At 33.4% G+C, this 24,684-nt stretch overlaps 1 protein-coding gene across 1 annotated transcript; it reads left to right on the top strand.

Annotated features, from left to right (window-relative positions):
* On the top strand, window positions 1-24,684 carry LOC144970200 (phospholipid-transporting ATPase VA-like). The gene is made up of 23 exons (XM_078909590.1): window positions 1-1,002; window positions 3,044-3,260; window positions 3,826-3,911; window positions 4,414-4,517; window positions 5,460-5,591; window positions 5,794-5,936; window positions 6,712-6,961; window positions 7,294-7,367; window positions 8,213-8,389; window positions 9,609-9,774; window positions 10,085-10,273; window positions 10,562-10,726; window positions 11,198-11,292; window positions 12,774-12,900; window positions 13,840-13,943; window positions 14,565-14,930; window positions 16,014-16,068; window positions 16,669-16,871; window positions 17,377-17,577; window positions 18,209-18,289; window positions 19,695-19,799; window positions 20,667-20,854; window positions 21,117-24,684. The coding sequence occupies exons 1-23, from the start codon at window positions 605-607 to the stop codon at window positions 21,547-21,549; spliced, it is 4,059 nt and encodes a 1,352-aa protein (XP_078765716.1). The 5' UTR covers window positions 1-604; the 3' UTR covers window positions 21,550-24,684.

Genomic DNA, 24,684 nt, shown 5'->3' with positions numbered 1-24,684 from the left:
GTTCGTAATCAGTAACACCGTAGACAGTTATGGCAGCGTAACAAAACAACATAACTTTTCCGTTGCCAACAGTATGGGTGATAGATATTTTTCTTTTTTAACTCGTTAGATTTGGATATTTTTAGTTGTATCATATTAACTAAATTGAACATGGAAATTGGTTGAGTTTTTGTAAAGGAAAATCGCCACAAAATAATGTTAAACATGAGAGTTTTCATGTTTTTTGGACTGCCTTTTTATCATTGGGCAATTCAATAACCGAGTTTGTGAAGTGTCAGTTGGATAAAGAAACACAGATTAATTCTAAATCCTGTTACTAATTTAGAGAAAAGAATGGATTGAAGCTCTTGATATTAATACATATTTCTTTTATCAAAGTGGAGGATTAAATGGATAATAAGGGGGTCAACCGCAAGTGATTGTGATATTGTTTAAATTGCTCTGATTCTGATTCTGAGCTGTCTGTTACTGTTGCGAAATAATTAATTAATAAGGCACCCAATTCTTCAATTGATAAACGCTAGCCATTGATAAATTGTTCTGATTCTGAGCTGTCTGTGTTGTGAAATAATAAGGCACCTGTATAGTATCATCTGTGTAGAGAATGGGAAACCTTCTGAACTGTTTACCTGGCCGACACATAAAACCAGTTTTTCGGCCAGTTGTACCAAACCACACAGTCAATGAAGATATTCTCATAACGAAGAAAGCTCATCCTAATTATGGCTATAGTCACAATTATATAAAGACTACAAGATACACCATTCTCACATTTTTACCCAAGAATCTCTTTGAGCAATTTCATAGGTTTGCCAACATCTACTTCATATTTGTGGTTGCCTTAAATTGGATTCCACAAGTTCAAGCCTTTGCGAAGGAGGTAGCAGCTTTACCTGTTCTGTTCGTTTTGCTTGTCACTGCTCTCAAAGATGCATATGAAGATTTCAGACGTTATCGATCTGATAAAAAAGTTAACCATTCAACGGCAAGAGTCTATTCAGTGTAAGTATAGAATTTAATTTTCATTTTATTTCATGTTGAATTGATTTGTTAATTTTTGGCTGCAGCTATTTAGACACAGAGTCTGAATAGTCTCATTTGCTTTCCACACTCAAACTCCAATGCGCATATTAAATCACCTGTGTACCAGATGTGAGGGGGACCGGCAATTCGACCATGGCTTTCTTCGCTTTCTTTGATCGCCTATATATTTGCATTTTTCTTTCTTTATCATTTCTGTTTGTCTAGTTTTTTTGTTGCATAATGAAGCCTGTCATCTCTGTAGAGTCCAATTTTTATGTCAAGGTATGGAAGTTGTGAGAGTAGGTATAATTCGATGAGCTCACATGGCCCTGCTCCATCGTAACTCCTCATTGTGACATCAAAGTTGTTGGATTTCTTAGTCCATGCATTTCCTTTGTTGTATAGGGTTGTTTTCTTGGATATAGAATGATATGGGTTTCTTCGTATATATGTATAATATATATATATATATATAATATATATAATATATTATATATATATTATATATTATATAATATATAACAAGTTATCTATATTGACATTACAAAATGATTCAAAGAAAATAACAATCATGAATAACTGAATAGGACGTATTAACAATTATTTTAAACCCGCTTTATATGATCAGAAAGACAAAATTATTGATCAATTGGAAGTCCAGTTAGAAAGAAAAAAATTAAACATTTCCAAAGGTCAAAGAGAATAAAAGTCGGTCAAAGTAACAGCGGTAGGAAAAGCTTTTCTAACAGCATTCATTACAACATGATACATATTGTGATAGTGTTAGACAAGCAACACTCTTTCTTCACTCTGAAGTTGGGGTATTAGCTGAGTAAGACTGATATCTTCAAAATAGATTTTCTTCTGAACTCTTCTTCTATTAGTTCCTCCATCCTCCCACTGCCCTCACTGTGTCCTCCCTGACAGCCTCCTGTGATTGCACACTCACATTGGGGTTCTGGACAGGGAAGCACTTACTGTGTCTTCTATCCCTCTATATCTGTTTTCTGACTTGCTTTCTATCCTTGTCGTGGAATGAGATTACTTGGTTTTGTCCTGGCCCTGGCTGGATACCCTGGGTGGAAAGGAAGCAGTCAAATGTTTACTTGGGAGATGATATTTTTTTTCTCTTGTAAATCATCTCTCTGTTATGCATTGTATTATTTTTTTGTTTTACATATATATGTTTTGTAAACATGTGTGTGTGTTCCTCTTAGTGGGTACCTGTGCTTGTGTCAGGATGAAGCATTTAGGTGATCTCAAACTAACTACACTGATGGTGATATGCTCTTGGAATCTACATCTGTTCCCAATTTGAACCAATTCCCTTTTGTCTTCCTTTTTCTTTGGTGCTTTAATTGTAATTCTAGAACTTTTTATTATCCCATTTTCTTCCTGTTTACTGGCGCTGATATGACCTTAATGCGTTTCAATCATTGGTGTTCGAATCCAATTAGTGAATTGTCACTTGTTAATTTTTATCTATTATGAGGCTACATGGTTACCTTCACCAATTACCATCTCATTCTTATGTTGATTAAGACATAACAAATATAATTACTAATGCTTAGGCATCCTTAAATGACCAATCTATGTTTTTCAATGCATTTTTATCAGATAAAAGCCTTTTCTGAAAATTTCCAAGGGTTTTCTTCTTTTATTTTTGTAGGTAATTTATTTATAATTTGCTCTAAAACTAAATTTAAGTCGCAGAGACTTAACTCCTTTATTATTTCATGCATTATGTTAACATGCCATTTATTATATATCTTTATTGATATTGTATTATCAAGTGATTGAATGGTGGCAAAATTCTGTGTGTATGTGTGTGCTTGGGGTTGTGGGTGACTACCCCATTGATTTCAGTTGAAAAGTAGGATAAATTTTAAAAAAATAGTTAAACGAACATTACATTTTCTTTTGAGATTGAAATGTAATTGTTTTTGCTTTCACATCAAAGTGCTTCAAAATAAACCTTATTTTATTTTATTAATTTCTTGACTTTAATTTTTCCTCACAGGCCAGAAAACAGCTATAAGAAAAGAGAGTGGTCTCACATATATCCTGGAGACATGGTCCATTTGTCCTGCAATGAAATAATCCCTGCAGACATCCTTTTTCTGCGGTCTAGTGATCCTCAGGGCATATGTCATATTGAAACTTCTAACATTGATGGGGAGAATAATCTCAAACAAAGACAGGTGGTCTCAGGAGTTGGATTAGATTCCGATGCCACGGTAATTACAATAAAATGTCAGAAGCTGTAGTGTAAAAAGGAAAGGAATTACATTGAAAGATGAAATGAAAAATTGTTCCATTTTACATGGAAACATTTTATTCATTTGAACTTTAACTAAACCATGGATAAGAAAGTATAGAAAGTTTTTGATAAGGAAAGAAATGCCCAATGGATATTTCAGAATCATTTTTGACCACCAGTCACAACCACATTCACCATCACTTTATTGAATGAAGATAGGTGAATGACTTTGCTGTTGGTGCTAAGTGGAAATTCAGAAATTCAGTCGGTGATGCAACATTATGTCAGTGTTATTCATTGAATCCTATAGATGTAGCTACAAAAGCAAAAGTTTTAATGCTAATATAAGGCTACTGTTTTTGTGTCATCTGCTATGGTGACATATACAATATATTTTTTTTTTCTAACGTCATGTATTGTTTTTATTTGATTGGCTATTATAGTGACAAAGAATGTCAAGGTTTTTATATGGTTTTTTATATGGTTGTCTTCATATTTTTTTTCAGAACAGTTTTTAAAATATTTTTTTTTTATCTCCGTAGGCAAACGTTGTGGATCCAACAGTTTTCACCCACACTGTCAATGTCGATCAACCAAATGCAGAAATTTATTCATTCAAGGGTTACATGTAAGTTATTTTATCATAGATTTCTTAGATGAGATACATTTATACTTAACAGCAATGTTTGTATTTTTGTGTTTACTGCTAGCTCGCCGTCCATTTTATCACAAAACTTTTACTTATACTGATTTGATTTCAGGACCCCCATTGTGTTGTTTATATAAAAGTAAAATAGCAACATGTTCTAATGTAAAAATTGTTGAGTAAGTTTTAAAATTATGAAAAGTTTGTAAAAAAAGTTATTGGCTTTTGAAAACAAAATTCAGATTTATAAAGTTCAAGATATTTTTCTCTCAAAAGATGGGTCCTGTTTTACTGGCATTATTGGTGGGCCGTTCTGCCAAGGAAAAGATTGATTTAAGTTCTCATTAGTGCATCTGGACATGATTTTTCTTTTATTCAACTATGTGATCATTGATGCCATAAGACAGTTAACTAAGTGTGTATAACAGGACCAAAAATATACAAACAAGTATTTAAAAAAAAAAAATTTTCATCTGTTTTCCAGAACCACAGAAAATGGGGATGTATCTCTCAACAATAGCAATCTCTTACTCAGAGGTTGTGTGTTAAGAAACACAGATTTCATCGAGGGTTTGGTGGTTTATGCTGGTAAGATATACTGTTCTTAATATAATTTTTTTTTTTCGTTTTGCTGTTACTATCCATGCCGTATAGATAGCATATTATTTACTACTTCTGTTGAAAAGCCTTTCACACAAACCTGAATATCATGCTTTAGTCTATAAACTCTATACTATTCTCATTGTTAAATGGTAATTCAATGAGGGAAGCAATCTTAATCAGACTTAAGTTAAGATGTTGGAGTTAAACACCAAAGTGATGCCTCTGTCTGCAACTGAAATTGAAAATTTATCATCATCCTATTTTTAGAATTCCTTCTGTGTCATTGTCAAGTGTAAATATTTGATTGTGATACCCCATCTCAGAGCTACGAGCTCCATTTTTGTTTTTCTTTAGGCTATCCTGTTTTTTTTTTTTTTTTTGTCTTAAAATCCTCCCTTGATAGTTCTGTGATATTTGCACAAGTAATGTGACTGGTTTGAGTTTGAGTCTTGAAATGTTGTTTTAATGTTATGTCTCTTTTGGATTTTATCACAAATATATTCAATTCGTAATCTCTCATAATTTTGATGATGGAGATAGATACAGGACTAATTTGAAGTGCTAAACTTCCCAAGACTTGAATGTAAAATAAAGGTAAATCTGCGATTTAAAAATATAAATGATAAACATTTTTTTAAATAAGTGGTTTACTATAATTGCCTTTAGATATTATTTTTTTGTTGTTGTTGTTGTTTTTTTTATTCGTTTGAAAATATTGACTTTTTTAAAAGGAATTATATCATGTTTTTGTGACATTTAGATAGACATCTCTGCTATCTGTTAGTTTCTTACTAGGTAAATTGTAATGCTGCTTGTATGCTTAATATCATAATTTGTCATATCAATTAAATGAGAATGTGTACGCCTTATTCATATTTGATATCTGCATTATTCAGTTGAAAACAAAATGAATCTTCATATTTCTAGGGAAAGAAACGAAGGCCATGTTAAATAATCGAGGGCCAAGGCACAAAATCAGCAAACTGGAGGCAAAAATCAACAGAGATGTCATTTGGTGTGTCATCATTCTTTTATTTTTGTGTTTCTTCTGTGCCATAGGTAAGTGTGGACATGTAGTTGTTTTATTCCTAATTATAAGTAATATGATTCGTTTTTATTATAGATACTAAGCAAAAGCTACACATACCACTGACATTTTGCCTTTTAATGTATTGAGGTCAAGGATGGACAAAAAATCAGGATATTCATTCGAATTCAGTCCTATTGTTTTCATTAACATCTTTCTTTCTAATCCTAACAGGAAGTGGTATTTGGCTTGCTGACTACAACAACTTGAAAGAAAACACCAACCTTGTACCTTTCATCCCATTTGGTAATCTGGACCAGTACAGTCCCCTCTACCAGGGATTCATCGTTTTCTGGACATACATCATCATCTTCCAGGTTGATTAACATTTTCTTTTATTCTGTGTTCGATGATATAGACCAAATCCGCTTCCATTATCCCTTCATACCTGTAAACTCATTTAAAATGTTCATCATCTCAATAAAATTGTGATGGAAATTGTCAGGAATGATTTGTTTTATTTTTGTGAAATTTAACGTATATTTCATTCCTTCAACATAGAAGATCAATTAAAAAATAAAATGTCAGCCAGTGACATTCTAGTGAGTCCTTGGAAACATTTCTTTTATGTTACAGTGGATGCTACATAAAGTCAACTCCTGCTTAATTAGAAGTCACTACCTCTTGTTGATCCCAAGTTTTCTATTCTTTATTATGTTCCACCAATAATGGATCAAGTCCACCTTGCTAAATGTCAGCCAATCTTTTTGCTCCAGTGGTGTTGGCTTCGTGAGGGTTCCACTGTATTTGCTCATGCTGGTTATACTGGAACTTTTTTGAATCAAATCACCAGATCCCATTGATTGACTGAAGATTAAGGACTCTTGCTCCTCTCTTGTATTTTTTTTAGATGTGCGTTTTTAATTCTCTGCTTTGATATAGCCTTCATGTAGACAAGAGGCTTTTAAGACAGAGATGCAGCCTTTGAAATCAGAAAAGTTTGCACTCTATATTTGAAATGTCCCTTAGAAGCAATACCATTTTCAAATGTACATTAGCTTTTTAACATATGACCCTCATGTACCTTGTTTTTTTTTTGTTCATTTAATTTGACAGTGCAAATATCTCTGTATTTTTTTTTTCTTTCTCTAGTCGGTTATCCCCCTTCCTTTGTACGTTTCTATGGAGCTGGTCAAGTTGGGTCAAATCTACTTCATTCTACAAGATATAGAACTTTATGACGAGGCCTCAGACAAACCCATGGAGTGCAGGGCCTTGAATATTACCGAAGATCTTGGACAGATTGAGTATGTCTTCTCCGATAAGACGGGTACTCTGACAGAGAATAAGATGGAGTTCAAGTCTTGTACTATAGGAGGGGTGAATTATCCACATCTGCCTTGTGAGTTTTTCTACATGCTTTAAACATTTTCAGAGTGCATTAAGTAGACTCATAGCACAAGGATGAGACATTTGTAGTTAAGTAATATAAAAATGTAGAGTAGTCATCTTAGAGTGGTATTTTTCATTTTTTGTTTATTGATTAAACCAAAAAGCTGATATTTTTTACGCAGGGTGATTGTTTTGAATAAAATTTAGGATTTGATCCTTGTCAATAAATATACATATAATCACGACGTTTTAGTGCATACTTTAAATAAAAGTAGTTAATGAAATAAGATTTCATATATTTTTTATCAAGATTCGTTTTTCTAAAACCTGTTTTCATTTCAGCTGGTAATGACATCGACAGCCAGAGTGATCTTGACAGCCGATTGTCAACTGCTGGCTTCAGTAGGACCAGCTCGGTATGTGTCCTATTTATGGCTCTCATTATGAATATATACATACAAATCACTCTTATCTATTAACAGTAAGACAGGGTGATTCGTTTTTGTGTTTTAATATCAACATTTTAAAATTCCACATATATTCCTTTGAAATCTTTATGGGTTATCCATCCAATCCTTATTGTTTCTGATGCCTACAGCCCTGAAAATCTTTAGCTTTAAGCACTGAGGAGCTATTCTCATCATTTGATAGTTTTCCCTTATTTGATTCATGTATAATGTCATTAGTAGGTATTTAAAAAAATGCAAAGCTCAAATAAAAAGAATTTAAAAGGGTTACTCTTTTCTTGATTTTTCTTTACTGTATTAAGTTTCAAAGGGGTAGTTTATGCACAAAAAGACATCTGTCAAATGAAAACGATTTTTATCATCATGCCAAGGACTATAATGGTTTCTTGTGTTTTGCAGATATGACCTGGCCTGTGTATTTTACAGAAAGGCTGCTTTTCAATTTTCTGTTAAAAGATTATCCTGAGTGCATTATTAGAATGTTCAAGAATTTTTTCTTGTCCAAGTGCAAGGAAAATCAAAGAGGATGGAATGGGGAGTCTTAGGTCATGTTTAATAAAAGTATAAGAAAGAAAATAAAAAAAAGAAGTGAAATCAGTAGACATTTGGCTGTTGTGCAGACTTAGCAAATGACTCACATTAAAATGCAATTAGAGCTACCGTCTTCTTGTGTAAGGACCTCTACATTTAAGAGCTTGTAAAATTCTTAAAATTGGCTCAAGATTACAAGATTATAAAGAGAAAGAAATATTATGTTTGACTGAAATAACCTTATAACACATTTCTGTCTCCAGATCCAAGACAACCTGTCCCTCGAGGATTCCCTCCAGAGAGAGCTATCTATCATGTCCCTTCGTAGCCTTGACAGCATTGAAGCAATTATACCCAGACACGTTAAACAAGTCCAAGAATTCTTTTTGCTCATGGCTGTCTGCAATACTGTAGTCGTCTCATATTTGCATGAAGATGCTGTAAGTCTGGGAGTCACGCTTTTTATTTTTCTCTTTACCCCAAGAAGCATGATAAATTGCTCATTTTAACTCTCTCTTTAACTGCTATTTTCTTGACTTTTTTTCCAAACATTCACATTCACCCAAGACAAAAATTGATGATTTTAAAAAAAACCTCAAACATAAAAGTAATAAGTTAATAAAATAAGTACATGTTACATATAATTAAATTTGGATAAAACAAGCTCAACAGCATAGCGTAAAGGTCTTACAACTAGAGCATAACGCAATCTTCAATTTTTATGCGTCAAATGAAATTTTTCTTAGAATGATTTTCTTATGGTTGCTAAAAGGAGTATAAAACTCCTGCTTTTTAAAGTTGTTGACGGCTTACACAAATGAGTCTTTTATTTTTTTTATTACCTGTCAAGAGAAAATTTATTTTATGATGATAATTGTATAACCACTGATCAACATAGTATATCACAACCAGAGATTACATTTATTTCTTTTATAATCGTTGTCTGACAGAAATCAAAGTTGGAAATTACTTAAATTTTTTTTTACTTTTCTTTACTACATCAAAATGGATGATTCTTATCGTCTACTCCTTGTGTTGTTCATATTTTAGCTTTCAAATACCCACTATCATCATGATATTAAGAAATTTGGAAATAAATAATTTGATTTTTCAAGTAAACTATGTAACATTATCATGAAATTATGTTATTTTTCAGGTAGACAAATGCTTTTCACCCTGTACAATTTATCAGTCCCAATATTTTATCCTTTTTTATTTGATTTGTAGAGTTTTGATTACAATTTTTAAAAAATGCATTTTTATGAATGACCATAACTCAAGTTTTACTGATCATAATTACGTCAAAGACAAAATAAAATAATTATGGAAGTTTGTGGACACAGAACACTTATATCTAATTTTTCCAGTGCTGCATTGCATTTTTGTTGTCAAGTTCTTTTTCATTGGAAAGTTCGGAAACCGTAGTATGTTTTTTGAACCTTTAAAATTGTTCCTCCTCTCCATTAAATTAGAATGCACAAATGAATGCTGAAGAGATGAATGCCAGAATATATGGCCTGTATACACAAGGGTAAAGCACAAAACAGTCTCAATGAGGTCATAAAGTTGTGAAGTTTCCACCTTTCTTGATAACATTTACGTGACAAATCTAGGAGCAGGCAATTCATTATTCACAATCTTTATCTTCCTATTTTCCAGATGGATGACAGCGGCTATATTGCTGATAGTGACTTACCCAAATCTGGGCCATTGTTCAATCCAAGCATAACTAACTCACCTTCAAAGGATAATCTAACCAAACTCAATAATAAAGTGTCATTGACTCCATCGTCTCTCAAGTCTAGGTCAATGCAGTCTTTGTCTGGTAAGTGAGATGGTCTGTGCTATCATTGCTCAGATTATAACAACTGAAAAATTTAATGTCGTTTTATTTGGAAAGGGAAAGGGAAAGGTTATGATTGAACTGTAAATAATAGTGTTATGGAAAGATTTATAATGATGAACAGAAAACTGAAAGAAAACTTCTTGTGAAATGATGTAAAAAAAGAAAGATTCCACCATATTCAAGATATCATTTAATTGGATTGAATAATGAATCTAAACTCGTATAAGAAGTGAAATGTTTTTGAATGATCTATTAAAGATTTTTTTTCTCCAATTTTTGATAATTTCAGCAAGTGAAAATGGGGATTACATGTCTGAGGGCAGCGTGGCGGGATCTTCCTTCTTGTCTGACGGATACCACAATAAAATGCATTATGAGGCTGAAAGTCCTGATGAGCTGGCTCTGGTTAAGGCTGCCAGTTCTTACGGTTGTAAGCTGGTCAAGAGGTCACCAGACAGTGTTACGGTCACTCTTCCAGGTAATGATCCTTCGTGTGGCGGTCATTTCAGTCATCTCTTGCATAGTTATAAAATATGTGATAAGTTCAATTTGGTATTATGTTTATTAATTTTTTTTTTTTCTCTCGATATGTAAGAGATATTGTGTAAAATATCAAGCCGATCTATTCAGAAGATTGATTATAATTGATATATATACTGACTATTGTTATTATTATTATTATTATTATTATTATTATTATTATTATTATTATTATGATGTTGATGATGATTGTTGACTTTTTTTTCTGCCTTGAATTTCTGTCTAGATGAGTTTGATGATGTTGAGATGGAAGTCCTGAATATTCTCAGCTTTGACACAACAAGAAAAAGAATGTCGGCAATCATCCGACATCCTGTTTCTAAAAACATCACGTTGTTTGTGAAAGGGGCAGATTCATCAATACTCAATATTCTACATCCGCGATATGAAGGTGATTTTCTCAGAAATTTTTATCTTGACAATAATTTATCAGTCCTTGATTTATATCTTTATAAATTCTTATATTACTGTTCTATTTTGTAAATTGTTTTATATATATATATATATATATATATATATATATATATATATATATATATATATATATATATATATATATATATATATATAGTCTGATGGAGAAACAATTTTGTGAAACAATATTGTTTTACTTTTTTTGTTTTTTAAAGGCAAGTGCTAATGCTTGAAGCAGACAAAAAATAATGATGAAATAATGATTCAATATTATTTCAAATTCATCACTTGTTCATATTGTTGATAAAGGGTAAATCTGAAATATCCACATCATCTGTGTGATTAAACAGTAGCTTAACTTAAATTTCATCACTGCCTGTTTAAAATATTAAAAAAGTGTAAGGGACAGAAAATAATATATTGCGTTTATTTTTTTTTTGTCTTGCAGAGGATGAAGAGGACAAAAGACAGCTGAAGGCAACACAGGAACATTTAGATCTGTATGCCATTCAAGGTCTTCGTACACTTTGTATGGCAAAGAGGGTAAGCAGTGTCTTTTTGTAATTAATGTATCATTTCAATGTATATATCACCAGGACAACTAGATATACAGTGTGTTATAAAAAAAATTATTGACACATTTCAGGTTTGAATAACTCCAAAACTATGTAAGATTTCATCAAACATTTTTTTTTGCCATAGGTACAGAATTTATTTAAGTTTTTGGTTGATATAATATTTATAACAGTACGCCCTTTGGTTGATGAGTTATGATGATATGAGTAGAAAAGGGTAATTTTGAAATATACCGTTATTTACAGTGTGTTTGTTTTTAATCATGACACATTCCAGGTTTGAATAACTCAAGAACAGCTGCAACGACATCAATTTGGTTTTCAACATTTTATTCCAAATTTATTAAAATTTACTCTGAAATCTTACTTGTGATCGTGTGTTTGCGCAATGGTTCAATTTAAAGCTTCACGTGACCACCACCATTTTGAATGACAAGCAGCAAGTGTCTCTCCAGTTCATCCCACGTTATTTGTAGCATGAGTAATGTGACAGAGCGGACGGCTTCTCTTATTTTTGTCTTCAGGTGACGCATGTCTCTCATGGGGGTTCTAAACACTCTGCTCTTCACATATCCCCGTAAAAAATCAGTGTTCCAAGTTGATATCTTTACATTGACATGTTAAATGAAATAAACTTTTGAGAATCATGTCGGACAAAGCCAAAATAAAATACAATTTATGTCAAAATTACCATTTTCTACTGATGACGTCATAGCTCAGATACCAAAGTGTGCACAGTGTTAAAAATTATATCAATTAAAACTTGAATAAATTCTGCTCATATGACAAAAACCTGTTTGATGAAATCTTACATAGCTCTCGAGTTATTCAAACTTGAAATGTGTCAATAATAAAAAAACAAAAACACACTGTACAACGAAATTCACGCATTTAAAGAAAAACCCACTCAAAAAACACCAAAACACCAATCTGCAAATTTAAACATCGTCAAGTATTCATTTGCACCCCACACTATCAGAGACTGGAATGCTTTTCTCGAATCATGTGAACACAACAGAGATAGACATCTTCAAGCGAAGATTGTCAAACTAGTTCAGCCTAAACAACAACAATGGCTTCCTCATTCAACTCTCTCTGCCATCAAATAGAAATACTTAGAATTGATTCGACTTCAAGTAACATTCAGATTGAGACAGTTTTCTGTTTCCCTTGTCCCTCTGCCAAGTTAGTTATTTGAGGCTTCTTTTCCGTATTATTCCACAATTGGGTGGTGATATGTGGACATTTTTGAACCTTAGACTATTTAAACTGGTCTCCTTTGTCTTAATTTATCTCATGCCCTTTTACTTGCAAATTTAGAATTGTTATGACTCTCCAATTTTGTTCCATTTTACTGGTGCTGAAATGACCTAAATATAACACAAGTGCTATACAACCCTTAAAAACCAACATATTGCAATCACCTCTTAATTATGTTGTATTTGCCAGTTGTTGGATGAGAGTGAGTATCAGGAATGGGCAGCTGAACACAAGAAGGCAGAGAGCAGCATGGAGGACAGGGAGAAACTCATTTTTGATTCCTGTATGAGGATAGAGAAGGACTTGGAACTTCTCGGTGAGTTGGATATCATGGCCAATGTTTGCAGAAGAAATGAATGACAATTAAATTGTGACATGTTGAAATTTGGTGGAGATGTACATAATTCGGTAGAGAGAGAGAGGATTAAGAATTGAGATAATATTTAGATTTTGTATCTTTGAATGTGTATCTATTCATTATTTAATTTTTCTTTGGATCTCAATCTCTCTCTCTCTCTCTCTCTCTCTCTCTCTCTCTCTCTCTCTCTCTCTCTCTCTCTCTCTCTCTCTCTCTCTCTCTCTCTCTCCCTCTCATATTACACACACACGCACACATACACGCTCTTCATTCAATCACTTCAGACTTCAATCTCTATCTATAAAAGTATTATTTCAAGAAATTCATTCTTTTTACTTTAAGTTACACTTTTACTTGAAACATCTGTAAAATATATCTGCTTTACATATATATAATCATAGTTTTTATATATGACTATGAATTATATGGTGAGCTTTATACATTAGTTTTATAGATTAAGTTTAAATTATATTTTAGATTAATATCTATTCATTTTTAAATTCAATTTTTGTAGCCCAATTCCCTTATGGATGAAGAAAATGAATGAATGAATGAATGAATGATGAATGACTGAATGAATGAATGAATGAATGAATTAATGAATGAAGGAATGAATGAATTAATCAATTGTTTATTTATTATTCATTTATTTAAATATTCATTTATTCATTCTTACACTTATTGACTCTTTTCATTATTTCACCTGAATTCAACCATTTTACATATACACTAATACATGGTTGCCAAGTAAATTAAAATTTGATAACATAACAACTTTTTGTACCAAGAATTGCCTGGCAAAAGAAATAGAAGCGTCTCAGAGAAACTAACAGTTAAGCAACTTTAAGGTTTAAGTAAGATGAACTTGGATCATTTTCCTTCCGTTTTTTTTTCCAGGTGCAACGGGTGTGGAGGATAAACTCCAAGAAGGTGTCCCCGACACTATTTCCAACTTGAGAAAAGCTGGCATGAAAGTGTGGGTATTGACAGGAGATAAGCAGGTGTGTGCGTTTGACTAGCAGTTACACTTCTACATTACTTTCTATTCTATGCTGCTGTTTACTGTTTCAATTTTCCACCAGTTCGTTCCCCAATGCATCAAAGCTAACATGCAATCCAACTGCCTCAGGATCTGACTAGTTCAATATAAGATACTTCATCAGGTAGAATTAACCTTTTAAGATTAATTTGTGTGTTCATTTTTCACTCTCTCTTAATATTACCATGGCTTCATTCTGACACGGAATTAACCAACGAACATTGCACACAATTTTTACAGTTAAAAATTAAACAAAATGAAAAGCACTCTGGTCCTTGCAAAAAAAAAAAAAATCAAATGGCCAATGAAATTCATAGGTTTACGCTTTTTAATGATTGGTGTAGAGTTGGTTTCTCCTGGGTATAATTGCTAATTGGACTTAACATTTTTTTACTTTTCTATTTTCACAATGAGGTCTTAATGATGTAGAGGATGAATAAGAGTTCCTCATAATATTTGTTACTATTTGTAACCTATTACAAGGTTTCCATGTGAATCAGTAATCTGTTTGAATTTAGCCATTTGCAAAATTGTCAAAATAAAAATAAATTATTCAATGCTTTCCAATATATTTTTGTCACAGGAAACTGCCATCCAAATTGCCAATGCCTGCCAGCTGTTTTCTCACGACCAAGAAGTAATAATTATAAATGCTGACAGCAAAGAGGAAACCTTGGCAAAGATGAAAGAAAACATTGAAATGTTGAAGAGGGATAGGGACGGTGCTGCTCACGAGTCAATGAGTGTTATGGGATCTCAGATTTCCCTCTTCTCTCGCTCCATGATATCTCTTCGTTCCTACGGTGGTGACAGACAGAAGAACTATGCTTTAGTTATCAACGGCCCAACCCTAAATTATGCCACAGATCCCGATTTGGAGCGTTATTTTCTGACCATTTCCTTGCACTGTCAGTCTGTGGTTGTGTGCAGAGCCACTCCCATACAGAAGGTGAGTACATTGTTTTTTCTTCTCATCAGTTTGTCTGTGGTGTAGTTGTGGTGTGACCAGCTTGCTTCGAACTTTTGGCAATGTTCTTGACTTCGTTTCTCGGTCATGAAACTGGATAGTAAACCTTTTGGAATAATCCCCCCCCCCACACCCACCTAAAATGCAGCTATGTGGTCTAGTAGTATGACACTCACCTTTGGATCGGAAGGTCCTGTGGTCAAGCTCCGCTCTGAGTGGCACATAATAGAGTCCGTTGAAAAGGCTCTTTACTCACATCCTCTCACCGTACTTGGGTATAAAATGAGTATCTGGTCTTTAATAGCATGGTCTCTGTCAGAAAGAAATTGAAGTATCACTTATATAACCGGCGTCATGTCTCGTCCTACATGTTTCATGTTGCTGTTGGCCAGGAACCCTGCATAAAGCGCTTTTAGCACATTTCGTAGATATTGTGCTGTACAAAAGCTCAAGTTTTTAAAACAATGATCAATGAATGTCAAAGGATCCACTCTACTCCATGGCATCAACTAAGAGGATAAGTATACTGTACCCACCTGGAGGCATAGATATTGAAGAAATCTTAGAATGTTATGAATAAACTGTGGATCAGTATTATATCAATTTTATTACTTACTTGCTTATCCAAACCAGCGACCACCTGAGGTCTAGCTCTTAGGTCGTGTGCCATTTTGTCTTTTGTATTCGTTCCAGTTGACTACACAGTGTGTTATTGATGCACAGATTTTGTGGGAGGAATGTGCATCTGAGGTCTTTTAATTTTATTATTTATGTTGTCAATTTTGATAATAATAAAAATGGCAGGCTTAATCACTATTTGTAAATTAAATGGTTAGATACATGGATGCATATGAAATTGACAAGCTGTAACCTTTCATCAAATCAAGACGATGTAAGTGACCTGAATGCATGTAATCCTAGGCTACAGAAACTGAGATTAACCCTGGCTCGATGAGCCTTATGACTTGATTCGTTGTCTTTCATATTAACCCAAGGGAACTATGATCATAAAACATAAGCAGTTAATATGTAAAATTTTGATTATGTTTAATCTTTCTATTCCAGTCCACTGTTGTAAAGCTGGTGAGAGACAACCTGAAGAAGATGACACTGGCCATAGGTGAGTTGTGGTAGTGTTGTGGGAAGATGATCTCCATTGTGCAATTTTCTAATTTCTTTTTGCAATTAAAAAAAAAAATCAAATAAAGGGACACAAATGACAAGAATATAAAAATTAAAAGCTAGAACACAATGACAAAAGAAGAGTGAGATTCATGTTTTGATTTATTATAATCAAGAGCTGATGAAAGGATGGAACACTGAAAACCTTATGTTGGAAGAAGAACAAATTTTTAAAGTAAAAACATGGCACCCATTGGTAAAATATAAGAGTGACTAAGGTCTCGGGGTGAAAAAAATCCTAAATAGTAACACAAGAAGTGAAAATTGCTTTTTAAGATTTATTTGAAAAGAAATTTTTCTTTTTCATCTCACTTCAGGGGCAATATATAAATAGATTTTAAAAATATGTGTATATACAAAGCTTAACAAATTGAGAGATTTTGTCATTTTCTATTCTTACCAATTTAAAATCAAATAATACTGCTTCACTCCGCCCTCCTTCATAGGTATGGAATAATTAGTATACTGTCAAAATGCGCTCATGCTTGGTACAATTGATCTATCCATCGTGTCTTTTATTTAACAGCACATTGTCCAGGTGATGGAGCCAATGACGTGAGCATGATTCAGACTGCTGATGTGGGCATTGGTATCTCAGGTCAGGAAGGGATGCAAGCCGTCATGTCCTCTGATTTCGCTATTGCTCGATTCCGCTTCTTGGAGAGGTTGTTATTGGTTCACGGACACTGGAATCATGCCCGATTGGCTAAATTTGCTGCCATCATGTTTTATAAAAGTCTGGTGAGTATAAACAGGGGATCGTGTCTTTGTTCGAATGTAGGGTGCAGGCTTGAGAGACTTTAAAAAAAATCATTTACTGCTATTTTCACTGAAAGGCTTTTGTCAAAACAATTTTGATGTAAAATCATCAGGGAGTTAATATTATTTTTTTATTTGGAATACAAGCATTATTGTTTTGTACTGGGAAGTGGTTGAATTTCAGTGAAAAAAGTGTAAAATGTGTTAATAAGGTAAGAATGAAAAGAGTGTGAAGTTAAAAATGATTGCAATCATGCGTGCATATCTCTGGCACTGTATGTGTGTGTGTGTCTATATTTGTGTAGTAGTTTATGTGTATACATTAGGGAGAGAGTGGGAGGGAGGGAGAGCGAGAGAGAGAGAGAGAAGAGAAAGAGAGAGAGAGAGAGAGAGAGAGAGAGAGAGAGAGAGAGAGAGAGAGAGAGAGAGAGAGAGAGAGAGAGAGAGAGAGTGTTTTACTCAATTCATCCCTCTTTTTTTCTTCCAGCTATCTGTGCTGTCGCTATTCTGGTTCCAAATCTTCAGTGGGTTCTCTGGATCTTTGATGATTGACAGTCTCTACCTGACAATGCAACACGTCATTTTTACATCTCTACCACCACTCATTAATGGAGTCTTTGACAAAGATCTGTCTGCTGACACCTTGCTAGCAGACCCTGGACTTTACAAGCCAGGACAGAGAGGAGAGGTAATGATCTTTATTATTATTATTATTATTATATTATTATTATTATTATTATTATTATTATTATTATTATTATTATTATTATTATTATTATTATTATTATTATTATTATTATTATTATTATTATTATTAATTATTATTATTATTATTATTATTATTATTATTATTATTATTATTATTATTATTATTATTATTATTATTATTATTATATTATTATTATTATTATTATTATTATTATTATTATTATTATTTTATTAATATTATTATTACTGTAATTTTATTTTTACTTTTTAAAAAATTGTTGTCTTTATATTTATTATTATTATTATTATTATTATTATTATTATTATTATTATTATTATTATTATTATTATTATATTATTATTATTATTATTATTATTATTATTATTATATAATGCAGGTGCTTCGCTACAGAATCTATTGAAGTCTATGAAAGAAATACTGTAGAAAGAAATATATGTACAAATAGGGAGATGTGCTACCAACATTAACTAATTTTTCAGTCGATTTGTAATGAAATGACCATGCCATTATTTTGTGTATATGATTTTCTATCCATTTTGATATAAATGGTACCTACCGATTTCATAAATTTGTAATCTATCATTTCCAGTTTTACACCCACTGGACATTTCTGATCGTACTGGTGGACACCATCTATCAGAGTCTCATCATCTACTTCATACCTCACTTGGTAAGAAGATAAGAAGTTTGACTTTCTTTTTGTCAAAAAAAAAAAAAAATAATAATCAATGAATGCTTAACCAAAAGAAGATGATTCTATAGGGTAATTTCTGAACAAATGCAAGATCACATTAAGAATTACTACATATTGTCTGTTAGCCCAATGAAGAGGAAAAGAAAGAAAAAGCTTATCTTGCATAGAGCTTTTTATTGTACTGTTTAATCTCTGTTTTATTTGTTTTATTTGTATTTGTAAATTGAGAGTATGCGTGTGTTATTCTATTATTCAGTGATGATATTATTCCACGGATCTGCAGATTTCCTGGTTTTTGGGATTTTTTTTGAAATTATCTGGTGTTTTTGCAATGTCAAACATTTTCTATGAAAAGCGCTCAGTATCAGGTGGTGTCGTTGTAGACCCATGGAAAAATCCCCATCACTTTTTGTGTCAAATTATGACAATTGTGTTCAGTTGCATGAATGAAGGTGACACTCACGTTTTTATGATGTGGGACCAAGTGTCAAAAGTGACTCAAGATATGTGGTGACCTTGGATGAGTAGATGTTGGAAAGGGGATTGGTAAAAAACAAAAAAAAAATCATTTCACAACTCTCTCTGGTAGAGTAGCCTATCTCTGTCTCTCTCTCTCTCTCTCTCTCTCTCTCTCTCTCTCTCTCTCTCTCTCTCTTCCCCTTTTCCCTATTTCTCCCTCAACCATCCTATCTTCATGTTTACAGAAGTCATCTTGATATAGAAAGATAATTATATTACAATAAGCAAGGCCAATCACAAAAAAATGATGCAAAATATTGTCCATTACAGCAATGTTAAACTAGGCCCATAAGCGGGTTTGGATGTCCAGCCTGCATATATGTATACGTCGTCTAAGGCCATTGAAATAAAAAGTGTGTGAAGGGTGAAATCTATCAAATAATGTACAATTTACCATATTTGTTTAATAATTGTCAATCTGGGGGGGGCACACTTGGGGGCTGGTGTTGGTCACCCCAACTGGCCGTAGTCACCCCATTCCATGATACTTTAGACTACAATGAACATGTTTGTAGCGTAGCTGTAGACGTGCCAACAAAGGCATATTAAAAAATATGGAAGTGTAGAGTTAGGCGGCTGTCTGAAGTGGGGAAGTGGGAAATTACAAGTGAAGGATAAACTCAATTTTGAATAAAAATCTTCTTGTTATTCAGCTCCCTAAGAATGGATCATTCATATGCTCGCTATGATGAAGTATATAACTATGCCCATAGGTTAAGATGTGAACTGTCTTTTATTTTTACTTTGTTTGAAGAAAAATAAAACGCTTGTTTTTTCTTTTCGTAAGATCTTTTCCATCAAGTATTGTCCAAGTCACATTGCCTTAACCTTGTTTATTTCAACAACTTGTTTTTTTTTTCAGGCATATGAAAGAGAACACGTTGGTATTTGGGAGTTTGGTACCACAGTAGACGTGTGTATGATTCTCACCATTTTACTACACATGTGTCTGGAGACAAACTCATGGGTAAGAGATGAAATTGTCTGATTGGAAAAAATTATAAAATGAACCAGTGAGCTAGTACAATATTATAATGTAGACAATATCTTGATATGGTAAGGCTTACAATTCTGAAAATATCGTCAGGTGATCTACAAAACACCTTCCCTATTTTGAACTCCTGGGTGGGGTTCCTGACCTCCCATCATAGAGGTCAGGGAGGTCACTAACTGTGTCTTCTATTCCCCTATATCTGTTTTCCAGTTTACTTTTTGACATTGTCTTGGAATGAGATTACTTGGTTTTGTCTTTTCCCTTGTCGGAGTCATTGGCTGATAAGGAAACGGTCAAATTTATAGTTCTGGTTTTGGGAGATGATATTTTTTTCCTTGTAAAACATCTCTCTGTTATGTATTGTAATATGTATTTGCCGCTTTGAATGTATAATAATGTATGCATTTGAGTGTGTTCCTCTTAGGGGGATAAGGTGTTTGTGGCTGGATAGACTTTCATGTCTATGCAAATGATAGTGTGCTCTTGGAATCTAAATCTGTTCCCTTTTTATACCATTCCCCTTTGTCTTACTTTTCTTGTGTTTTTTAAATTGTTAATCTAACATTTACTTCCATTTTATTGCCGCTGAACTGACCTAAATGTGTCGCAAGCGCCGTAAAACCCTTAAAAACAAAAGATATCTTGAACTCAGCACCAATTAATAAGTATTATTTTGATTTTATTTTTCTTTTACATTCAAGACTGAATTTAAAACTTTACATAAAGGTTTATTTAAAACTTTAAGTTGAGACTGCCTATCTGTTAACCCCCCCCCCCCAACACATTCTCTCTGATCACAATCTTTATTATTATTACATTTTCTTGCTCTGTCCAACACAGGTTTGGCTTCAGTGGATGTCCATTGTCATCAGTTTTTTCCTGTTCTGGAGCTTTCTCCTCATCTCCAATGCAATCTTTTTCACCTTTGACCACCCGTCCAATCCTTACTGGGTCATGGAGAATACAATATCCACTGCCATACACTCCTTTGTAGTTATAATCACTTGTTTTGTGGCTCTTCTGCCAAGGTGAGTATCCTTCGTGACTCGTGAGTTTGTTCTCCTCCCCCCCCCCATCATCATCATCATCATCATCATCATCATCATCATCATCATCATCTCTGCCTTATCATCATCATCATCATCATCATCATCATCATCATCATCACTGCCAAAACCATCATCATCATCACCATCATCATCACCATCATCATGACTGCCATCATCATCATTTATTTATTTGCTCAGTCAAGTATGGCATCCTTATTTTTTATTTTTTTGGCATTCCCAGACTGGTAGCTCGCACCATCCAGGTCACCGTCTTCCCCAACGAGGTCGTTTTAGCCATGCAGAGAGAGAAGCTTTTAGAAGTGGAGGAAGATGAGGTCCAGGAGGCAGCTGAGAATGCCGTTGATGGACACGGCCAGGTGACCACCAGTAACTATGACTCCATCAACGGCAACACTCACTACATTGGCAGGACCAGTGATATGACGGAGTATCGACGTCAGAACCCACATTTATACTTAAAACGTCACCAGGTGGAAACTAGCTCCCTTCCCCGCAGTCTGGGATCACAGAAAGACATGTCCGTGTCATCGGACATTGACGGTGGGAAGAGGGACTCGACGGCCAATAGTGGTGACTTTCCACTCAGTGAACCTGTAATTCGACAACGAGGCCAATCGTCTTCGTCTATAGACACAAATACAACTGTGACATGACAACTGTGATATGACCCGTTCGTTACCGTCATTGTTATCATTTATTATTGTGATTACCTATTACAACCAAATGCCTCAACACATTTGTTGAATAATGACTTTTAATATATTTATCTATACAATTTACCATCTACAAGGTAAGAAACTCATCCAGCTAAAAATAATCAAGTGATGTTAAATGAACTGCCTAAGTTGGGAGAATGAGCACTTTAATCATGGATGAGTGATACTTTCGTGAAATTACGAAGACAGAATGCCACTGCCATCACTATCACAATTATGGCTGATACTGTTGCGTGTCACTGACTGACGTGAGACTGCTCTCCCACACCCACACATCTAAATAATGTTCTTGTTATTCATCACTTATGCCATATATTGCAACCTCACACACGCACACACACACACACACACACACACACAGAGTCCTATACACACAAACCCTGTTGATGAAATAATATTAATTCACACACATTCCAATCCCTAAAGCGTTGCCTTTCTCATTCCCTACGATGAGTAAACAGATTTTTACCAAAATGTTATATTTCCATAAAACACTATTTATGTCTTTTTTGAATCACTCATTTGTCATAATGTTCCAAGATTCAGCCGATAAACAATTATTTGTTATTTGCTCTATTGAAACTTTAAATGTTTACATTGGTTGCTAAACTTTTTAATACTGTTCAAAATTTTTGATGGATATATGAATGCCTTTTTTTGTGATTGAAGACCTGTAAAGAATACATATTAAATTGAATTGCTTCTTTAAAAAAATGTTGATCACAATTACAAATGATGAGGGTACAGAGATTGATGTTTTAACTTTAAAAAAGTAGTCCTTCAGAGCCATAAGGCCCATGGAGCCAGAGTTTATTTTGGATCTTACGTGTATGTTAAATGGACAATTGCAATTGCTTGCTACCCTTTGGACAAGATACTAGTCTATCGCAAAATACTTCCCGCCAGTTCTAACAAATCTAGGTACACAGTCAATGCTGAGTGCACCTTTACGGGTGAAGCAAGTGCTTTACCGAGCTAGTGGGCACCCCGTTTAAGCTTTAGAAGAATTACAAATTTTTATTGGTCCATTGGGTTCTGATTCTTCATTGCCATTTGAAATATGCACCACTCTCCTGAAAAGATCTAAACTGGTAGAGGTAGGGCCACCTTTACATACATGTTATGTTTAGTAATTTTCACATTGGCTTTTAACAGCCTCTTCGAGGTATGTGAAAAAATTATAATCTTATGATCACTTTTTTTTTGGGTAAAGCTAACAAGGCTAGCCCATCAAACAAAACCACCAAAACTTTCGAATTTAATAACGTATTATTTCATATAACGACCAGTTTACAAATTGTCACTGGGTGGGGATCCTGACCTCCCATAGTGGGCAGGGAGGTACATGCTGTGTCTTCTATACACCTATACCCGTTTTCCAATGTTTCCTGTCGTTGTCTTGGAGTGAGATTACTTGGTTTTGTCCTGACCCTGACCGAAGTCCTTGACTGGGAGGAAAACAGTTGAATGTATAGTTATAATTTCAGGACATGATATTTTTTTCCTTGTAAATCATCTTTCTCTTATGCATTGTTATTTTTTTATTTTTAACATATTTGTAAACATTTGAATGTATTCCTCTTATTGGGGACCTGTGCTTGTGTCTGGATGAGACTTATAGGTGATCTCAAACTAAGTACTTTGATGGTGTGCTCTTGGAATCTACTTCTGTTTCCTATTTATTTGAACCAATTCCCCTTTGTCTTACCTTTTCTTTGGTGCTTTAATTGTAATTCTAGAACTTTTTACTATCCTATTTTTCCTTTTTACTGGCGCTGATATGACCTTAATGTGTTGCAAGCACCGTAAAACCCTTAAAAACAAAAACAAAAACAAACAAATCGTCAATCTAACATGAATTTTGCATGTCATTTTTCAATGAACCAAGTTCACATATATATATATTTATATATATATTTTTGTTTTGTTTTTGTGTTCATATTGATATTATTATTTGTTAAATGACCAAGTCTTTTGAAAATGTATGATTGAATTCTTTGTCTGGGACTCACTGGCTCCGAGGAAAGATTAGGTGATTCTGAAACTAAAATGGTCTTTGTTTTTCAAGTGTTCGTTTATATTTTTTCTTCTTCTCAAATTCTTAACATGAAGATATAAAACACATCACTTGTGATATGTATATTATTGCAAAGACACATTCTGTATAAATTTCATTTCGATTCACGTTTATAACCTTGGAAAAACAAAAAAAGTATTTTTACTGTGTGTGACTGTGAATAGTTCTTGTTCTCTTATCCAGCAGGATATTTGACACGCACGACATACAGCTTGTAAAATGGATTTTTGTTTAGATGTAATTTTAATATTTGACTATATTTGTTTTGGATTTTAAAACTAAGAATCATGTGCAAAATGTAAGATTAAAAAAGATAGTAAGCTCTTTTTTTTTTTGGTAAAAAATAGGTAATGAGGTTATGAGATGGTTTATTTATCAATGTTTTCAGTCTTTTACTTCGATCATTGAGGGACGGTATATCCAATCATTATGACTCTTCTGTCGAAGTTGTTACCTGGTTACACAAGAGAGGAATAGATCTAATCAGGATAGGTTTTGTAGTTACATTTGTAATACCAGAACTTCCAATTTTTAAACTCAGACTATGTGTTTCACTCGCTTTCTAAATTATGAATTAAAAATCAAAGATACATTAATTTGTGTCTTGTGTTCTTCTTAGGTAATATCAGAGCTTTAATATCATTTGTTGGTCGGGATATTTCTAATTGGTTATCATAGTCAGGATGACTTGTTAATATAAACAAAGACTCTTTTCTCAATCCTATTATATTTTACAGAATAGTTCGGTTTATCTGTTCTTTTTTCTGGGCACATAGATGAAATTTTTGCCGGATGGATTACGCTGGTTCAAATAGTACATAGCTGGCTTGTATTGTTTTCCTCCTCGAGTAAATTTTTACAGTATGCCACTGCATTTAAATTTTCTGCAATCTATTAAAACAATATGTTGATTATCTATTTTCTGCTTTGTTCCACCAAAGATATGAAATAAGAACAAAAAAACAACATAAAAAAAAAAAAAAAAAAAAAAAAAA

This window comes from Berghia stephanieae, chromosome 4 (genome assembly GCF_034508935.2).
Source record: "Berghia stephanieae isolate SIO BIC M18660-M18661 chromosome 4, UCSD_Bste_1.3, whole genome shotgun sequence".
Taxonomy (NCBI): Eukaryota; Metazoa; Mollusca; class Gastropoda; order Nudibranchia; family Aeolidiidae; genus Berghia; species Berghia stephanieae.
This window is presented reverse-complemented; position numbering and strand designations above follow the sequence as displayed.

Bases quoted from the DNA above. Each gene is read 5' to 3' on its own strand.
- LOC144970200 (XM_078909590.1), top strand. From the start codon at position 605: ATGGGAAACCTTCTGAACTGTTTACCTGGCCGACACATAAAACCAGTT. The intron at 11,293-12,773 runs GTAAGCAGTGTC...TGTATTTGCCAG, and splicing joins CACTTTGTATGGCAAAGAGG to TTGTTGGATGAGAGTGAGTA. The intron at 20,855-21,116 runs GTGAGTATCCTT...TGGCATTCCCAG, and splicing joins TTTGTGGCTCTTCTGCCAAG to ACTGGTAGCTCGCACCATCC.